This window comes from Carassius gibelio, chromosome A18 (assembly GCF_023724105.1).
Source record: "Carassius gibelio isolate Cgi1373 ecotype wild population from Czech Republic chromosome A18, carGib1.2-hapl.c, whole genome shotgun sequence".
NCBI classification, from domain to species: domain Eukaryota; kingdom Metazoa; phylum Chordata; class Actinopteri; order Cypriniformes; family Cyprinidae; genus Carassius; species Carassius gibelio.
In genome coordinates this window covers 8,737,628-8,753,383 of record NC_068388.1, presented here as the reverse complement: position 1 = coordinate 8,753,383, position 15,756 = coordinate 8,737,628, and the positions used below count along the sequence as shown (strand labels likewise).

Here is a 15,756-nt window from a genome sequence, read left to right as displayed (position 1 = left end):
AATAGTAATAATAATAACTGAATACTGTTACTGTTTATCTACGAGACACATTAGTAGCTTGTACCTGCGATTGTTGATGAGTTAGTTCACTGTAAGAAAAATATGTAGAAAAAAATTGAAAAGTTGATAGTAATTTTCCAGGATATTATTCGTTGCAATCCTGTAACCCAAAACACAAAATACAATGCGTAATTAAAAATGCAGGGAAAAAAATAAAAAATAAACAGGCCTACAGAAAATTCCTTCACATTAACGTATTGTGCACTATTTTTTTTTAATTTTTCTTAGAGTGTAGCATACTAATTATTAATACAGTGCTTTAAAACCCCTAAATTGTCACTCACATTTTTTAACACAGACGTGAAAGTGCACTATCCGGACTTCAGTTTTTATAATTCATGAATTAAAACATTTTGTAACACGATATTGATGTATACTATTTTCATGGTAATGCAATGTCTCATTTTAAAATGGTTTTCAAAGGATCCATTTCGAGATTTTAAGTTTTCGATTCTCATATAATTTCTGATGATTTCTAAAGTATGCTCGAGGAAAAGGCAACGAAGAAGACTTTTTGTGACAAAGGTCAGTACTCCTGTAATCATGTAGATTTGTGAGGTGCACTCTTGTCATAAATTAATCTATAAATTTTCCTACATATTCTTTTTAAAGAAAAAAACAGTGGTAAGTAATGTATCTATTTAGAAGTCTTAGACGTTTCCAACGATAGTTTGTCATGATTAGGTTTAGATTTAATTGTAAAATAGTTGGTGACTTGGGCGACATTTAAGTATAATTGTTCAGAATGTGTAGTTTTACTTGTTTACTGGCTAATAATAATAATAAATCTTACCAATTGTAATCGTTCAAAAATATGTAAGTTTACGACAATTCACTGTATTTAAAAAGTTAACATTAAACACTAAATACCTTTAAAAAATATTTATATTATATGCATTTATATTGTTACGATCAAATCTTAATTAGGCCTAACATATATAAAATATGTTTTGCTGAGATTTTACACAAATGTTTTGTAAACATAGTTTAGCATCTTTTAACAACAAATCAACTTTCCTTTGTCAACTTCCCCTGAAAATTAGTTGCAACAATGGTGCAAAAACGCTGCCTGCAAAGTCAAGTCATTTCCTTATTTGGCAGCGAGGCAGCAAGTCAGCTGTCTGAAAGTTTTCTGCCAATGACTAATTTACCGCCACCTACTGTCGGGTTTTTTACATTTCAAGGATCTTTATGTTCTTTTCAAGTAAAAATATTCAACAGTTTAAAAAACAAAACAAAAACACCTTATGCATTTGTAACGGTTTAACTGCATCCATGTCCCCTTCGAGTTAATTGAAACCGTGTGAATGCAAATGTCACTCTCCATAGTACATTTTAAACCGTTTTTTCTTTTGTTGAAAGTCTTTGTTACAGAAGTGGCTCTTAAGCTGACCCAAAGATACAAAAATTGAAGAAAATGTTAAAACCAAACAAGATCTTGACTGCCAAACCATGTAGCTATAGAATAAGTTCTAATATCTGCTACTTTTCCACCAAGAAAATATTTTACTCGAGTAATATTCCAAACGGTGACTTAAGTATTTTCTGGTAATAGATCTATACTTTTCAGTGACTTCAAGTAGCCTACTTCATCCACCACTACTGTTAGAGTTGAAACACACAAAAAAAAAAGCTGTGAAAGTCACACACGTCAGTCAATAATTGCAGACATTTATATATTGTAGACGAAGTACATTATATAAAAACTTACAAATTGTCCTTTTATGAAGAAAAAACACGTGGTTATAGTCTCAGTGAATCATTTCCCTCTAGCAGTTGTTAAACGATTTGGCAAAACTAAACAAGACTTTGAGAACAACAGGGAGGTCGTTTATTAGAATCATGTAAAAATAAAACATTCATGCGATGGAAAAGCGAAGACGCCCAGCACAGACGAACAAGTTCACATTGTTGTAACAAAACATCACGTTGACCTCCTCATTGACAGCAGCTGGAGCCGCAGGAATTGCCCTTACACACGCAGCCAGAGGCGCACTTGCTGCAACCAGACGGGCAACAAGAACAGCAACCTGTGGAGGAAAAAAAAAAAAAAAAATTAAATGAAGCCACCGGATTTAAAAAAACAACAACAACAAAAAAAATATTGGGTTGTGGTTTACGTACTCTTCTTGCAGGTTGTACACTGGCAATTGGTGCACTTGCAGGTGGCACCACAGTTGCAAGCTCCAGCTTAAATAAGATACATAAAAGTTGCATGTTATTGACACACTGGTGGGAAGTCTATATAGTAACTAAACTTTAAGCACCCAAAAAAATTCAGCATCAACGTAAGTTCACTGAACGATCTGAAACACTTACTCTTGGCGCAATCGCAAGGATCCATTTTTGCCTTAAGAATATCCTTAAAGTGCTCGAAAGTCCCTTTGAGATCTTGCGTCACTCAGTTTGCGAATGAGTTGTTGTGGAAGGTACCAGAGAGCTGATCGCGCGCTGGTTTTATACAGCTGGGACTGCACACAGACCGAGTGCAAAAGCCCGCCCGCTCCAGCCTGCACACGGTGACTCATTATTGAAACTGGGTGCAAACTATCAAACAATCAGGAATCACCATTCCCACCTTGTCACATCAATGTGTTATTTACACGATTATATAGCTACCGTTTCCACTCCACTGGCGGAATATTGACAGGGGAGTGTTTATTTGAGTACATAATTCGATGCTTTTGAATGTTATTTTCTTTTTTGGAGGTGAAATATCTTTTTGTTTTTAATCTCCAAGTATTTTGTTAGAATCAAGTAGGACTATAAATAAAAGTCCATGCGTTGTCATACTTAGTTGTTGAGCTTCTTTAATGTCTTTAGTTTATAAAAGCAAAGTGATAGGCGACTACCCTATTTAATATTAAAATAAGCATATATTTGAACATCAGTAAGTTAGCATTCAAGCAGATACAGGCAGGCTTTAGAAGATGTTCGCGGAGAAACAATTTTAGAATTTATGAAAGCTTTATTTTCTGCCATGTAATAGTTTGTCAACAGTTTGTCCATTTTTGCACACGGCACTAAAGCGAATCTAACTGTGACGTGTGTGCATGAAACTGCACGTGCTCCCCCTGTCTGCACTCGGCGAGGATGCTGGGAAGACTAAACAGAAGAATTGATTTGCACTCGTTTGCTCGCTGGCTGTTGACCAGGAGTATTTTTCCACTACCCATCACTTCATTACAAATGAAATGTAACGAGTGCAGAGAGTCTTTGAATTTTGGGGGATGAAGATAAATCATTCAAACATTAAAATACTAAATAAACGAGCATTTATAAAAGTTCAACAAGTACAGTCGTGGCCAAAAGTTTTGAGAATTACATTTCAAAAAGTTTGCTACTGAACTGCTTTTAGATCTTTGTTTCAGTTGTTTCTGTGATGTACTGAAATATAATTACAAGCACTTTATACGTTTCAAAGGCTTTTATCGACAATTAAATGACATTTATGCAAAGAATCAGTATTTGCAGTGTTGGCCTTCTTTTTCAGGACCTCTGCAATTCGACTGGGCATGCTCTCAATCAACTTCTGGGCCAAAGCCTGACTGATAGCAACCCATTCTTTCATAATCACTTCTTGGAGTTTGTCAGAATTTGTGGGTTTTTGTTTGTCCACCTGCCTCTTGAGGATTGACCACAAGTTCTCAATGGGATTAAGATCTGGGGAGTTTCCAGGCCATGGACCCAAAATTTCAACATTCTGGTCCCTGAGCCACTTAGTTATCTCTTTTGCCTTATGGCATGGTGCTCCACCGTGCTGGAAAATGCATTGTTCTTCACAAAACTGTTGTTGGACTGTTGGAAGACGTTGCTGTTGGAGGGTGTTTTGGTACCATTCTTTATTCATGGCTGTGTTTTTGAGCAGAATTGCGAGTGAGCCCACTCCCTTGGATGAGAAGCAACCCCACACATGAATGGTGTCAGGATGCTTTACTGTTGGCATGACACAGGACTGACCTTTTCTTCTCGGGATAAGCCTTTTTCCAGATGCCCCAAACAATCGGAAATGGGCTTCATCTGAGAATATGACTTTGCCCCAGTCCCCAGCAGTCCATTCACTATACTTTCTGCAGAAGATCAATCTGTCCCTGATGTTGTTTTTGGAGAGAAGTGGCTTCTTTGCTGCCCTTCTTGACACCAGGCCATCTTCCGAAAGTCTTCGCCTCACTGTGCGTGCAGATGCGCACACACCTGCCTGCTGCCATTCCTGAACAAGCTCTGCACTGGTGGCACTCCGATCCCGCCGCTGAATCGTCTTTAGGAGACGATCCTGGCGCTTGCTGGACTTTCTTGGACGCCCTTAAGCCTTCTTTACAAGACTTGAACCTCTTTCCTTGAAGTTCTTGATGATCCTATAAATTGTTGATTCAGGTGCAATCTTAGTAGCTACAATATCCTTGACCGTGAAGCCATTTTTATGCAACTCAATGATGGCTGCACGCGTTTCTTTGCAGGTCACCATGGTTAACAATGGAAGAACAATGATTTCTTCTTCTTCTTTTGTTTTTTTTTAAGGCGGTTGGCAAACCAACTTAACGGTGCATTACTGCCACTGACTGGGCTGGAGTGTGAATCAGGAGATATTGGATCTTAAAAAAAATTAAAAAATAAAATGTTAAATCCTACTGGCTTAGTCTGTGTCTCTAAGAAACTTAATAACAAATTGATGAATGTTACTGGATGCTTTCCCTAATAAACCTTGCATTGATCTTGCATATGCTTTAATGAATGTTTTAGCTTCAGATTTACTATATGGAACTTGTAATATTCTATTGTGTTTCAGTGTTTGTTTTGCAAGTTTATCAACCTCCTCATTCCCTTTCACTCCAACATGTGCAGGTATCCAGAGAAACCTGATTTTTAAATCCTTTGCATTTAACTTATGCAAAACCATACAAATTTTATGAATTATATAATTATTTTTATGCTTTCTAAAGCTGAATAACTATCAGATATAATCACTGAGTTATTTAACTCATTTCCCTCTACCCATTCCAAGGCCAACAAAATTGCAACCAGCTCTGTTGTGTATACTGATAAATTATCGGTTATTCTTTCCTGACATATTACCCCATTCTTTGGAATATATACTGCTGATCCAGCGTGTCCTGTCTTTGGATCCTTAGCACCATCTGTAAATATGAATGTATAGTCAGAGAAATGCATATCCAGATAAGATTTAACAATATCCCTCACTGCTACTTCCTTTGACTTACTTTTTATTTCCTTATGAATGCCTAAATCTACATCTGGTATAGGGAAAACCATGGTGGAATATGAGGCACTGAAACCGTTGGACAGTACTGTAATTTATGTAACCCAATATTCTCAGCTTTCGCATAGCCAATCCACCCCAAACTTTTGTAATTGGACTTTCCATGTTCCCAGCAATCTTTTACAGTTTTTTTCAACTGCTTAAACACAAAATTATTACTTGTCACACAATTTCTAAAACCTGACACTCAAACACCAGAACCATACACTAAATCTGCAAAACCATACACACATTTTTGGCCTTTTACTCAGTTTTCAATTTCGTTAAACACTTTTTGCAAAACACAACACACAATTTTCCATGCAACACATAAAAATCTGACAGGAAGTGTCTTGATTTCCTTTTATAAACACAACCAATAAAAATGCCACACTTATTCATCAGTGCCTCACACTAACTCCTCACATGTGCAAACACTTGTTGCTTTACTTAACAACAACCAATCATAACTATAATAGTGGTCTATAAATAGGCCAAATGTCAAGTAATAGCTTTTGGACAATGGATGCAAACAATGCAGACAGAGTAAGAGGAGTTGGAGGGAGAGCCAGAGGAAGGGGAGCAAGGGGAGGAAGAGGACGAGTCAGAAATGGAGGAGGACAAGGAACAAGAAGAGTGGTCTCGAATGAGATTAGGGCTACAGTAGTCGATCTTTTTTTTTTTTTTTTTTTTTTTTCTCCCCTGGCTTGTCATGGCCCCCTATTATAAGCTTTAGATAGCTTCTTTGGGGACCAGTTCACATGCATGCTCATCTTAAGTTTATATGAATATATGTATGTGTAAAAAATGTGAATAAACTTCTTCTTCTTCTTCTTCTTCTAGATGTGATAAACCATGGTTTAACAATGAGATAATTTGAGTAGATTTACTGTGGCGGGTATAATTCGAACCTTTAGAAATGAGAACCGGTATGTAACAATGTAATGTACACATGTTCTAATGTACACATAATGGCTTTCTTACCATAACAAACAATAGGCCTATACTTTACAGTAATAAATATATTTTACTGTAGTACCCTTGCATTCATTTACTACAGTGCATTGCATTGGTCACAGTTTGGTAAGGTATCAAGAGAGAATATAGCATGTGACGTGGATGACGTATGTTGACCGGACCTAGCCCGGAGGAGAGATGGAGCCTACACCCAACCATCTCCACATGCAAGCACACACACATTATGTTTGGTTTTACACTACATGCTACAACACTACATATTTGTGATGTATTTTTATTTTCAAACTGTGTACACTAATACTACATTTACAACCACAAAGAGCAAAAAAAAGAGTTTGGTTTCAATTTTCAATTTTTACTTTATATATATTCAACAGCTCTCTCCCAATTACATTCAATCATGTACATATGAGCTTTTAAAAGAAGAGCTTTAGGTTTTGAATAACAGTGTGTATATGACATAACCAAAAATAAAACATTATGGTAAAGGTGTTTACAACGTAAGACCAATGTTTGCTTTTGAAATATGTTTGTGATATTTTGACTGTGGTGTTTCATTTTGAAAGAGTTGTGAGGCATTTTGCATCTTGTGTGTTCAATTCTTGAATTTGTGTGTTAAGTTTTGAAAAAAAGAGGAACACTTTGGAAAATGTGTGTAAGCAGTTGAAAAAAAACTGTAATATTTTTGCACTCCTTACCTCTCCAATTTCCAATAGTCTGGCTGGCTGCAGATACGATGCACTCTCAGCCGCGCATGTGCACTTGACACATGCACTGTCAGCCGCGCATGAGCTTTGAGGACATGCACGCTGAGGCTGGTGGTTTAGGTCATGACTTGGATTTATATAAAATAACTCAAATACATTGTTGAACATCAACACTAATATTGTTCAATTACTTTGCATATATACCTATGTAGATGGTCCGCATATTGGCAAAATATGTTACTAATTTATAGTAATACCTTATTAAAAACGTATAGTTTTTTTTTTCCTTGTACACATTCTTCAGGCCTGAAAATAATTGAGTTAAGACAATTATATAATAATTAAATTAAAACTGAATATATATATATATATATATATATATATATATATATATATATATATATATATATATATATATATATATATATATATATATATAAGCACCTGCTTATATCCCTTCTTTGCACAATGAAAAATATATGTATAAACCATTTTATAATTAATTATTTAATCATCAATTAACAAGTTAATGTGTAATAGTCAAAATTCAATGTTAATATGCTTTCCAAAACTGACACAATAAAATAACTCAACACACAGCAGTTGGTGATTGCTGACTTTGGTAAATAATAAAACATAAAAAAATGTGCATTGTGTTTGAGTTTTTCACGGTTGCTGTTGTTGAATTATTTTAATACATAAATACAATAAATTAAATACTGACTATACTCTTCAAATCTAAAGTCATTACATAAAAAAATAAATAAATAAACCACTGTTTTTCAGTTTTGTTTAATGCATGTTTTCCACCACATTCTCTAAAAATGTATGCATGTCTTACATAAATTGAAAAACAAATGATCAGTGGCTCTAAAATTAATTCTGCACAGAAAAACCATTCCAAGGCCTCAGCAGCTTCTTCATCATCCACAGTATAAGAGGAAGCTAAACCGATCCCAGAAGATCCCCAGAGGTTTCATCTACCTAAAAAAAAATATATAAATTCTGAATTTAAGCCGTTCCCTTTAATTCTTGATGCCAAGGTGCCCGCTTTTATTATGGCCGCTCTGTTCATTCAAATCAGGATTCCTGCGCGTGCTCACGGCACATCCTGAAAACAATCCTCTCCAATTCATGGGCATTTGTATGTCCTGCTAGGGAACAGTCTGGTACACCACCTGGCAGGGAACAATTAAGCTAGAGGCTGTGGTAAGACAATTTTCAATTTAATACAGTTTATAAGGTTATTGCCTTGAATGCAATATCAATATAAATATACCTCCCAGAGCAATATAAAAAGTGGCTCTGCAAGAATTCTGTGTAACTTAACTTAGCTACGCAGAGTTAGCACACATAGCCAGCGCATAGAAAATACCGGCTAACACTAGATAGCATGTAAATTATTCGTTTTAAATCCAAATTACGTGGCATAGTTAGTATGTTCAAGTAGAAAAATAAAGTTAAAGTTCATTGAAAAAAACAAATAAAAACTGGTGAGCAGACTTGTAAACGAAAAGGATTAGCAAGAATAACATGCTAGCAAAAGTGGCTTCATAATGCCGTGACAAGCTGCCCACTGTTGCTAGGCAACGGAAGCCCTATGGGGCGAGAGGCTCAGTAAGCTGTTTATTCTATTACCCAGACAGAAAGGGAAGATGGCACTACTAAAGCCTGAATACAGTCAGCTGCTTGGATGTCTCATCCTCCTTCTTTACCAAAATAGACATTTCAGTTCATATATATGAGTTCTATTTTAAGTAAACGATTGTTTTGTTGACAGGGACGAATCAGAGTGACATTACTGCACAGTGTTGAGCAGCAGATGTTCAGATGAATGCCTTTAGCTAATAGAGCTGATATACAGCACTTGTCCCTGGTTAAACCTTTAGCATGGACCTATGGAATACATCAATCATTTTTTTCATAACTACTGACAAAAGCTGTTTTACTTCATGCTACCCTGATGATTGCTTTTTTACCCCGTAGTAATTTGCTTCTTTTTTTCATTATACTGTAAATTGACATAACTATAAAGCCAAACAATTTACTCATAAAAAATGAATAGAAGAAATGAAAAAAATGTGTGTGTGTGTGTGTGTGTGTTATTTTACAATAATGCCGCATCATTGATGGTTGATAGTGGTTTTTTTTTTTTTGTAGTTAATGCTATGAATGTTAACCGAGCCATTGTTATAACATGTTTATGGTGGTTTCACTTTCATTTTTATTATTTTTTTTGTCTTTTTAACAGATCTGTTCTTGCTGTTGTGCCACCATGTTAGTGCCCATTTTTACTCTTAAACTTAATCATAAAATTAACCCTCGAATGGTTGCCATTGGAAAATATGATGGGATACACCCATGCCTCACGGCAGCCACACAAGCAGGGAAGGTAAGTTAAAAGTATTGAATTATATTATGTAACAATATATTATATTGTAATAATCATTGTAATAGTTATTCTCTCTTGGGGTCAAGAATATTCATGCAGAAAGCTTGTTTTCTTCTATAAGAAGCGCCATTTTTTTTCTCTGACAGTATTTTCTCATCTTTGCAGCAAAGCCTGATCTCAGTAGTGCCTTGGTTGTTGTATTTTATTACAATGGACTTCATTGTGCTCTTAACTGTGCCAATGTTTCTGTAGTCTTCAGCTCCATCCCCCAACAATGTTGTTTTTTATTTTGACAAGCAGCTCCTGTGTTTATATTCTGAGTTTATATTTCGCAATTCTGAAAAAAGTCACAATTGTGAGATATAAACTCATAATTGGGAATAAAAAGCTTTAATAGTATCTTCTACATAATATACCTATTTGTGTTTTTCCATACATTACCATCAAGTCTAACTTCTAAACCCATGCAGGTTTTTATCCATAACCCTCACACTCGAGGCCAGAGACCAGCAGCCCACCGACTGAGTCAGAGTAGGCAGGACTCCGATATCTCACTCCTCAATATCAACCAGGCAGTCAGCTGTCTGACGGCTGGGACTCTGGGACCCAACACCACAGGACACACACTGCTTGTAGGCTCTCAGACCAACCTGTTGGCCTACGATGTGCATGACAACACTGACATCTTTTACAAGGAGGTAAGCCAAGGTGAATAGGCATGTCTCATATACAATATACAGCAAAATTTCTATTTTTCAATTTCTTTAATTTAGAGTGGATTTCTTATGTCACTGATATCAGAAGATTAATAGATAGATTAATATGAATGGTTCTTATACAAGTAAATTGTCACATGCTTATTCTATAACAGGTGACTGATGGGGCCAATGCCATTGTTCTGGGGAAACTAGAAGATATCCAATCCCCCCTCGCCATTATTGGAGGAAATTGTGCTCTGCAAGGCTTTGACTTTGAGGGAAATGACCAGTTCTGGACGGTAAGATTAATTCACTTTCCTCTTTACAAAATGTATTTGACCAAAAAAAGGATATTTATAGATATATAGATATTTAACCTTTTTTTTTTTAAAAGGTCACTGGTGATAATGTACGATCACTTGTGCTTTGTGACTTTACTGCAGATGGCAAGAATGAGGTGAGCCATTACACTTTTCATTTTCATTTCATAATGGCAAGTTTTGTAAGTTATTATAAACCACTGCTTTTATAAATTGACGATGCATCCCATCTTTCCAGCTGCTTGTTGGCTCAGAGGACTTTGACATCAGGGTGTTCAGAGAAGATGAACTAGTGACTGAGATGGCAGAAAATGAGGTATGAGTTATGAAAATAGTCTGAGACATTGCTGTTTGATAATTGGGCAATTTTTGGTGATTTGTTTTCTTATGTATACTGTTTTTGCTTTCTGTGGGAATTCTTTTCTTATGTATAAGTCTGTTCCTTTCAGACAGTCACGTCGCTTTGTCACATGCACGGCAGCAGGTTTGGTTATGCTCTGGCCAATGGCACAGTCGGAGTATATGACCGAACTGCCCGCTACTGGAGGATCAAGGTAGTACATCGTGCTCCATTCAAAACTTAACCTGAATCAGCCATTTTTGCTAAACGAGCATGATCGTTCATTATCATAAATGAGTTGGAAACAAATTGTATTGATATAGTGTCTTACTTTTTTTCTTACAGTCTAAAAATCACGCTATGAGTATTCATGCCTTTGATCTTAATGCCGATGGTGTTGTTGAGCTGATAACTGGGTGGTCCAATGGAAATGTCAGTCTTTTAGCAATGACACTCGCATTTTCCTTAACAAGGTTTTTACAGTACTGTTCACATGAGATGATTCCCTGTCTAGATTGACGCTCGCAGTGATCGCACTGGTGAAGTGATCTTCAAGGATAACTTCTCGTCCTCTGTGGCTGGGGTTGTTGAAGGAGACTACCGTATGGATGGACAGATCCAGCTTATATGCAGCTCTGTGGAGGGAGAAGGTGACTTGACAGAACGTTTTTGTAAATGCATGTTGAGAATTGGCTCATCAAATGTATGTGTCATCCTACAGTACGTGGCTATCTGCCTGCCAGTAAGGAGATGAAGGGAAACCTAATGGATGCAAGTGTAGAACAAGACCTGATCAGGGAGTTGAGCCAACGTAAACAGAACTTGATACTGGAATTACGAAACTATGAGGAAAATGCCAAGGTCATACATGCAGTTGTTTAGTTAAAATGTTATTGATGGACATTGATGTTCTGTAGGCAGATTTGGTCAGTGAGATTTGCTTGATTTAGGCTCTTCCTGGTGTTTTGGAGGGGGAATCTAAGAAGGGTGTAATTCCAGCCAACACACAGCTCCAGACAGCCTTGTCTGTACGGAGAGCCACAGAGAGCCAGAGAGCACACATAGAGCTCAACATCTCCACTCCGAATGGTACGGTTAATCCATCTTAACTTTTTACCTCCACTACTATTATACATTTTTGTCTTAAAAGCCCCATTAAAATGTCATCCCTGCTTGACACTTACAGAGCCCCACATATAACATGCATGGGAAAAAAACAAGACATTGTGTCCATGAATAACAAATTAATGCCCTCAACATATTGATTGCTTTCCTTCTTTTAAGTAAATTGAGAATATTAATACAATTTAACTAAAATAAGAGAATTAATTCTTAATTGTCACAGGATCTATTTTTTTATCCTGCATGTCATGTGCGATGCCCTGGAGACATGAAGTTTTAAATAAAAAAAAATGTCACATTCTTGGTGCTGCCCTCCTTCAGAAACCATCATTAGAGCCGTGCTGATATTTGCTGAAGGGATTTTTGAAGGCGAGAGTCATGTTGTTCATCCTAGCATTCAAAATCTCTCCGACTGTGTCCGTGTCCCAATCATTCCTCCAAAAGACATTCCAGTGGACCTTCACATTAAAGCCTTTGTGGGAGGCAAGACAAGGTACACACATGCAGAATATCATCACGACGACTGACAAACTTCACTATATGGATTACATTTCGAGGATTCATTGCTTGAAAACTCAGTGGTTATTTTAAGTTTAAAAGGAAGGTATCATGTAAAAGTGAATAGTTTTTTCCTTTTTCTCTCTTCTTCCCCATTTACTCCAGTACACAGTTCCATGTATTTGAGATCACACGTCAGCTTCCTCGCTTCTCCATGTACGACCTTAACACTGACCCCTCAGCAACACAACCCACAGGAAAAGTCACATTCAACCTCAATGACAGACCACAGAGGGTAAAAGGACACACTCTGTGTGCATTACAAAACAAATCTCTATTTATTGATGAAATGTTAAATATGAGGCATGCATCTGTCTGCAGGTGGTCATGTGGCTAAACCAGAACTTTCTGCTGCCCGAGGGCATTGACAGCCCAGACATCACCTTTACAACACTGCGTGCAGGAGGTCTCCTGAACATTAACATGCAGCCTAGTGGAGAGGTGTTTTTATTATGTGTGTTTGTCACTATTTCTGAGCTACTTTCTCTTCATTATTCCAAAATCTCCAACTTAATTCTACCTCTTCAGATCACGCTGAGAGCAGATGACATTGACCTGGCAGGAGATCTGATCCAGTCTCTTGCCTCTTTTCTGGCCATAGAAGACTTACAAGCTGAAGCTGACTTTCCTGTCTACTTCAAGGAGCTACGAGCCACACTCACTGAGGTTAGGAATAGCAGCATCAGATTTCTGAAAATATTTTGTAGCTGTAAATAACCTTTTACGTTTACTAGGTGGATGAGTTTCACTCAGTGCATCAAAAGCTCACAGCAGCAATGGCAGATCATTCCAACTATATAAGAAATATGCTGGTGCAGGCAGAAGATGCCAGACTCATGGGTGATTGGTGAGCATCCCTAGTTTGATTAATCAGTCCTCCTGCTTTCTCAGATAAATTTAGGCACATAAATAATACTCTTGTTTCCTAGGAGAAACACGAAGAAACGCTACATTGAACTGTATGAACTCAACAGAGATCTGATTAATGAATATAAAATCAGATCTAATAATCATAATGCCCTACTTGCCCGGCTAAAATCGGTTAACCAGGCCATCCAAAGAGCAGGGAGATTGAGAGGTGGGTGGATTTTTCTGAGATGACACATGTACGATAGCCAATTAGTGTTCATAGTTCATAGGAATGTGCATCTGGAGGGCAAAACAATGCTTTCCTCTGCAGTTATTTGTGCCAAATGTATTTATCATATATATTTTTCAGTGGGAAAACCCAAAACTCAGGTTATCACTGCCTGTCGGGATGCCATCAAGAACAACAACATCAATGCTCTTTTCAAGATCATGAGAGCAGGGACTGCCTTGTCATGAGGAAGATCTGGTCCTAAATGACCTTCAAGCACAAATGTCTGGAATATCAGAGCACAGAGACCCCAAAACTGGCTTGGAAAGTTCCCAGTAACCTGGTGGAAAATTAAAAGCCTGCATGAGGGGATAGATACGGGATCCAGCCCTCACTGGCAGCAGTTTTGTGTTAGAGGAATAACTGGGTTAAAGAGACTTTATTTTGTGTACCAAGGCAGTGTGTGTGTGTGTGTGTGTGTGTGTGTATAAAACCACTACTATTATATCTGTATACAAGCAAGATCTTAATTAAATTATTATATAAATGTATCTGTTTTCTTCCTCTGTGCTGATTAAAAATGAAGAGGAAGCTAATTTGTTCTCTATACATTCGGTTATGGGACATGAGCCTAAAGGATTCATAATTCTGGTGCGCTTTCTTTGCGCTGCTCGGTAGTCCTCCCCCTGCTGTTTATGGAGTATAACTGGTCAAGTAATATCCTGTGTCTCCTGTTGTGATTGTGAATGACTGTGGTAAGTCATACTCTGACATATCTTACAGAATAGGAAATTGATTTTAAGGACTTATAAATATAACTGCAAAATAGAAGCTTAAATGTTGCATGAATTTTATTTTTTGGAGGCAAAATTTAACAAAACATATTTCTGTTAATTTATTTTGTCATTTTACATTGCAGTTCCTACAAAGGCTGTGAGAAAATCCAATTACTTCATCAAAGGTCAAATCTCAGAAAGAACATTGCAAAGCAAAGTCTAAATTTCGCTAGCCCTCAACGACAGCAATCCTGCTTTCAAACACGTTTCCTTCACCTTCAAATGAAAGATCAACAGGACTTCACGCTGCTAATCGATCAACCAACAAAGTGTTCTGGACCAGAAGTAGCCCCTTACATGCCGATCGTCATAAAATCAGTAGCAACTGACTTTGACAAACGTCAGGTTGTTCGACGCACATGGGGATGAGAAGGTGTGTTCCAGAAAAATATGAACGTCAAGAGATTTTTTCTTCTCGGTGTGCCCCAATATCAAACAGTGCTCCAGTTATGGGACAAACTGTTGGGATATGAGAGTCACGCTTTTAGTGAGAAACTGCTGTGGGACTTTGAAGACACCTTCTTCAACTTGAAGCTAAAAGAAATCCACTTCATTCAGTGGATCAATGTGAGCTGTCCCAAAGTAAAGTTTATTTTTAAGGGTGATGCAGATGTTTATGTGAACATTGACAATATCCTGGAGATGCTTGAGGGTCAAGAGATCAATAAGGATCTCTTTGTTGGTGACATCATTGTCCGTGCTTCTACAGAGAGCTGATGGTTGTGCACGGCTTGACTGTCCCACAGATGTGGCTCATGTTGAACCTTCTGCATGACCCTAACCTTCAGTGTCACAGCAGTCAAGATCCCACGGTTTTTCCCTTTCAGACTTCCATCCGTGATTGTTTATTTGAGGATGTTGGACTGCTCTTTTCCATACAAAGTAAACATGTAATGTCCATCAGCTTTCATACTCTTGAAAATGAGTCATTATTCACTGAAAATCTCTTTCAAGCCAGGACTCGGCAGCAAACCCGGAGTGATCAGCATTGACACATTCAATATATAATATAATAACAATATACAATAAATGTATCTTAACGTTTCAGGTTTGGAACAACATGAGGATGAGTAAAAGATGACAAAAATTTTATTTTGGGGTGAACTACCATCTAAAAGACTGTTTAAAAAAATTGCAAAACTCATATGACTCAAACTATACTAGACTGTAGCAAAATGATAAATATGTTGCTGTATAGGAATCCCAAGGAAATCAAATCAGACACATTTTGTGTGCACAAAATGAACACTAATGTAATCTTGACTGATGTTCTCATGCATAAAAAAGTACTGGGTTCTATATCTTAGCATATTCTATTACTGTTTATTTTCTTTATAAGAAAAATGTCATTATTTATCAAACTGAACACTTTTTTCCCCTTTGATTAGTGTGCTGTATTGTTTTGGATGA

General features: G+C 37.1%; 2 protein-coding genes and 1 pseudogene across 3 annotated transcripts; 2 read left to right on the top strand and 1 right to left on the bottom strand.

Moving 5' to 3' along the window:
• Nucleotides 1-1,711: 1,711 nt before the first annotated feature.
• LOC127934378 (metallothionein) lies at nucleotides 1,712-2,547 on the bottom strand. Its single transcript, XM_052531717.1, has 3 exons — nucleotides 2,380-2,547; nucleotides 2,185-2,250; nucleotides 1,712-2,090 (listed from the first exon to the last, which is right to left on the bottom strand). The coding sequence occupies exons 1-3, from the start codon at nucleotides 2,402-2,404 to the stop codon at nucleotides 1,999-2,001; spliced, it is 183 nt and encodes a 60-aa protein (XP_052387677.1). The 5' UTR covers nucleotides 2,405-2,547; the 3' UTR covers nucleotides 1,712-1,998.
• Nucleotides 2,548-8,094: 5,547 nt separating this feature from the next.
• On the top strand, nucleotides 8,095-14,061 carry LOC127934351 (Bardet-Biedl syndrome 2 protein homolog). 2 transcript variants are annotated; one of them, XM_052531667.1, is made up of 18 exons: nucleotides 8,095-8,211; nucleotides 9,254-9,394; nucleotides 9,865-10,092; nucleotides 10,266-10,391; nucleotides 10,487-10,549; nucleotides 10,651-10,728; nucleotides 10,862-10,966; nucleotides 11,098-11,184; nucleotides 11,267-11,402; nucleotides 11,474-11,613; nucleotides 11,724-11,841; nucleotides 12,196-12,367; nucleotides 12,538-12,667; nucleotides 12,754-12,873; nucleotides 12,961-13,098; nucleotides 13,167-13,279; nucleotides 13,362-13,510; nucleotides 13,652-14,061. In XM_052531667.1, exons 2-18 carry the CDS (start codon nucleotides 9,278-9,280, stop codon nucleotides 13,756-13,758), a joined length of 2,127 nt encoding a protein of 708 aa, XP_052387627.1. In that variant the 5' UTR covers nucleotides 8,095-8,211; nucleotides 9,254-9,277; the 3' UTR covers nucleotides 13,759-14,061. The 2 variants fall into 2 exon arrangements, with proteins under 2 accessions (XP_052387627.1, XP_052387626.1); XM_052531666.1 differs by having other exon boundaries at nucleotides 11,703-11,841.
• Nucleotides 14,062-14,256: 195 nt separating this feature from the next.
• Nucleotides 14,257-15,189, top strand: LOC127934106 (UDP-GlcNAc:betaGal beta-1,3-N-acetylglucosaminyltransferase 9-like; annotated as a pseudogene).
• The last annotated feature ends 567 nt before the right edge of the window (nucleotides 15,190-15,756 follow it).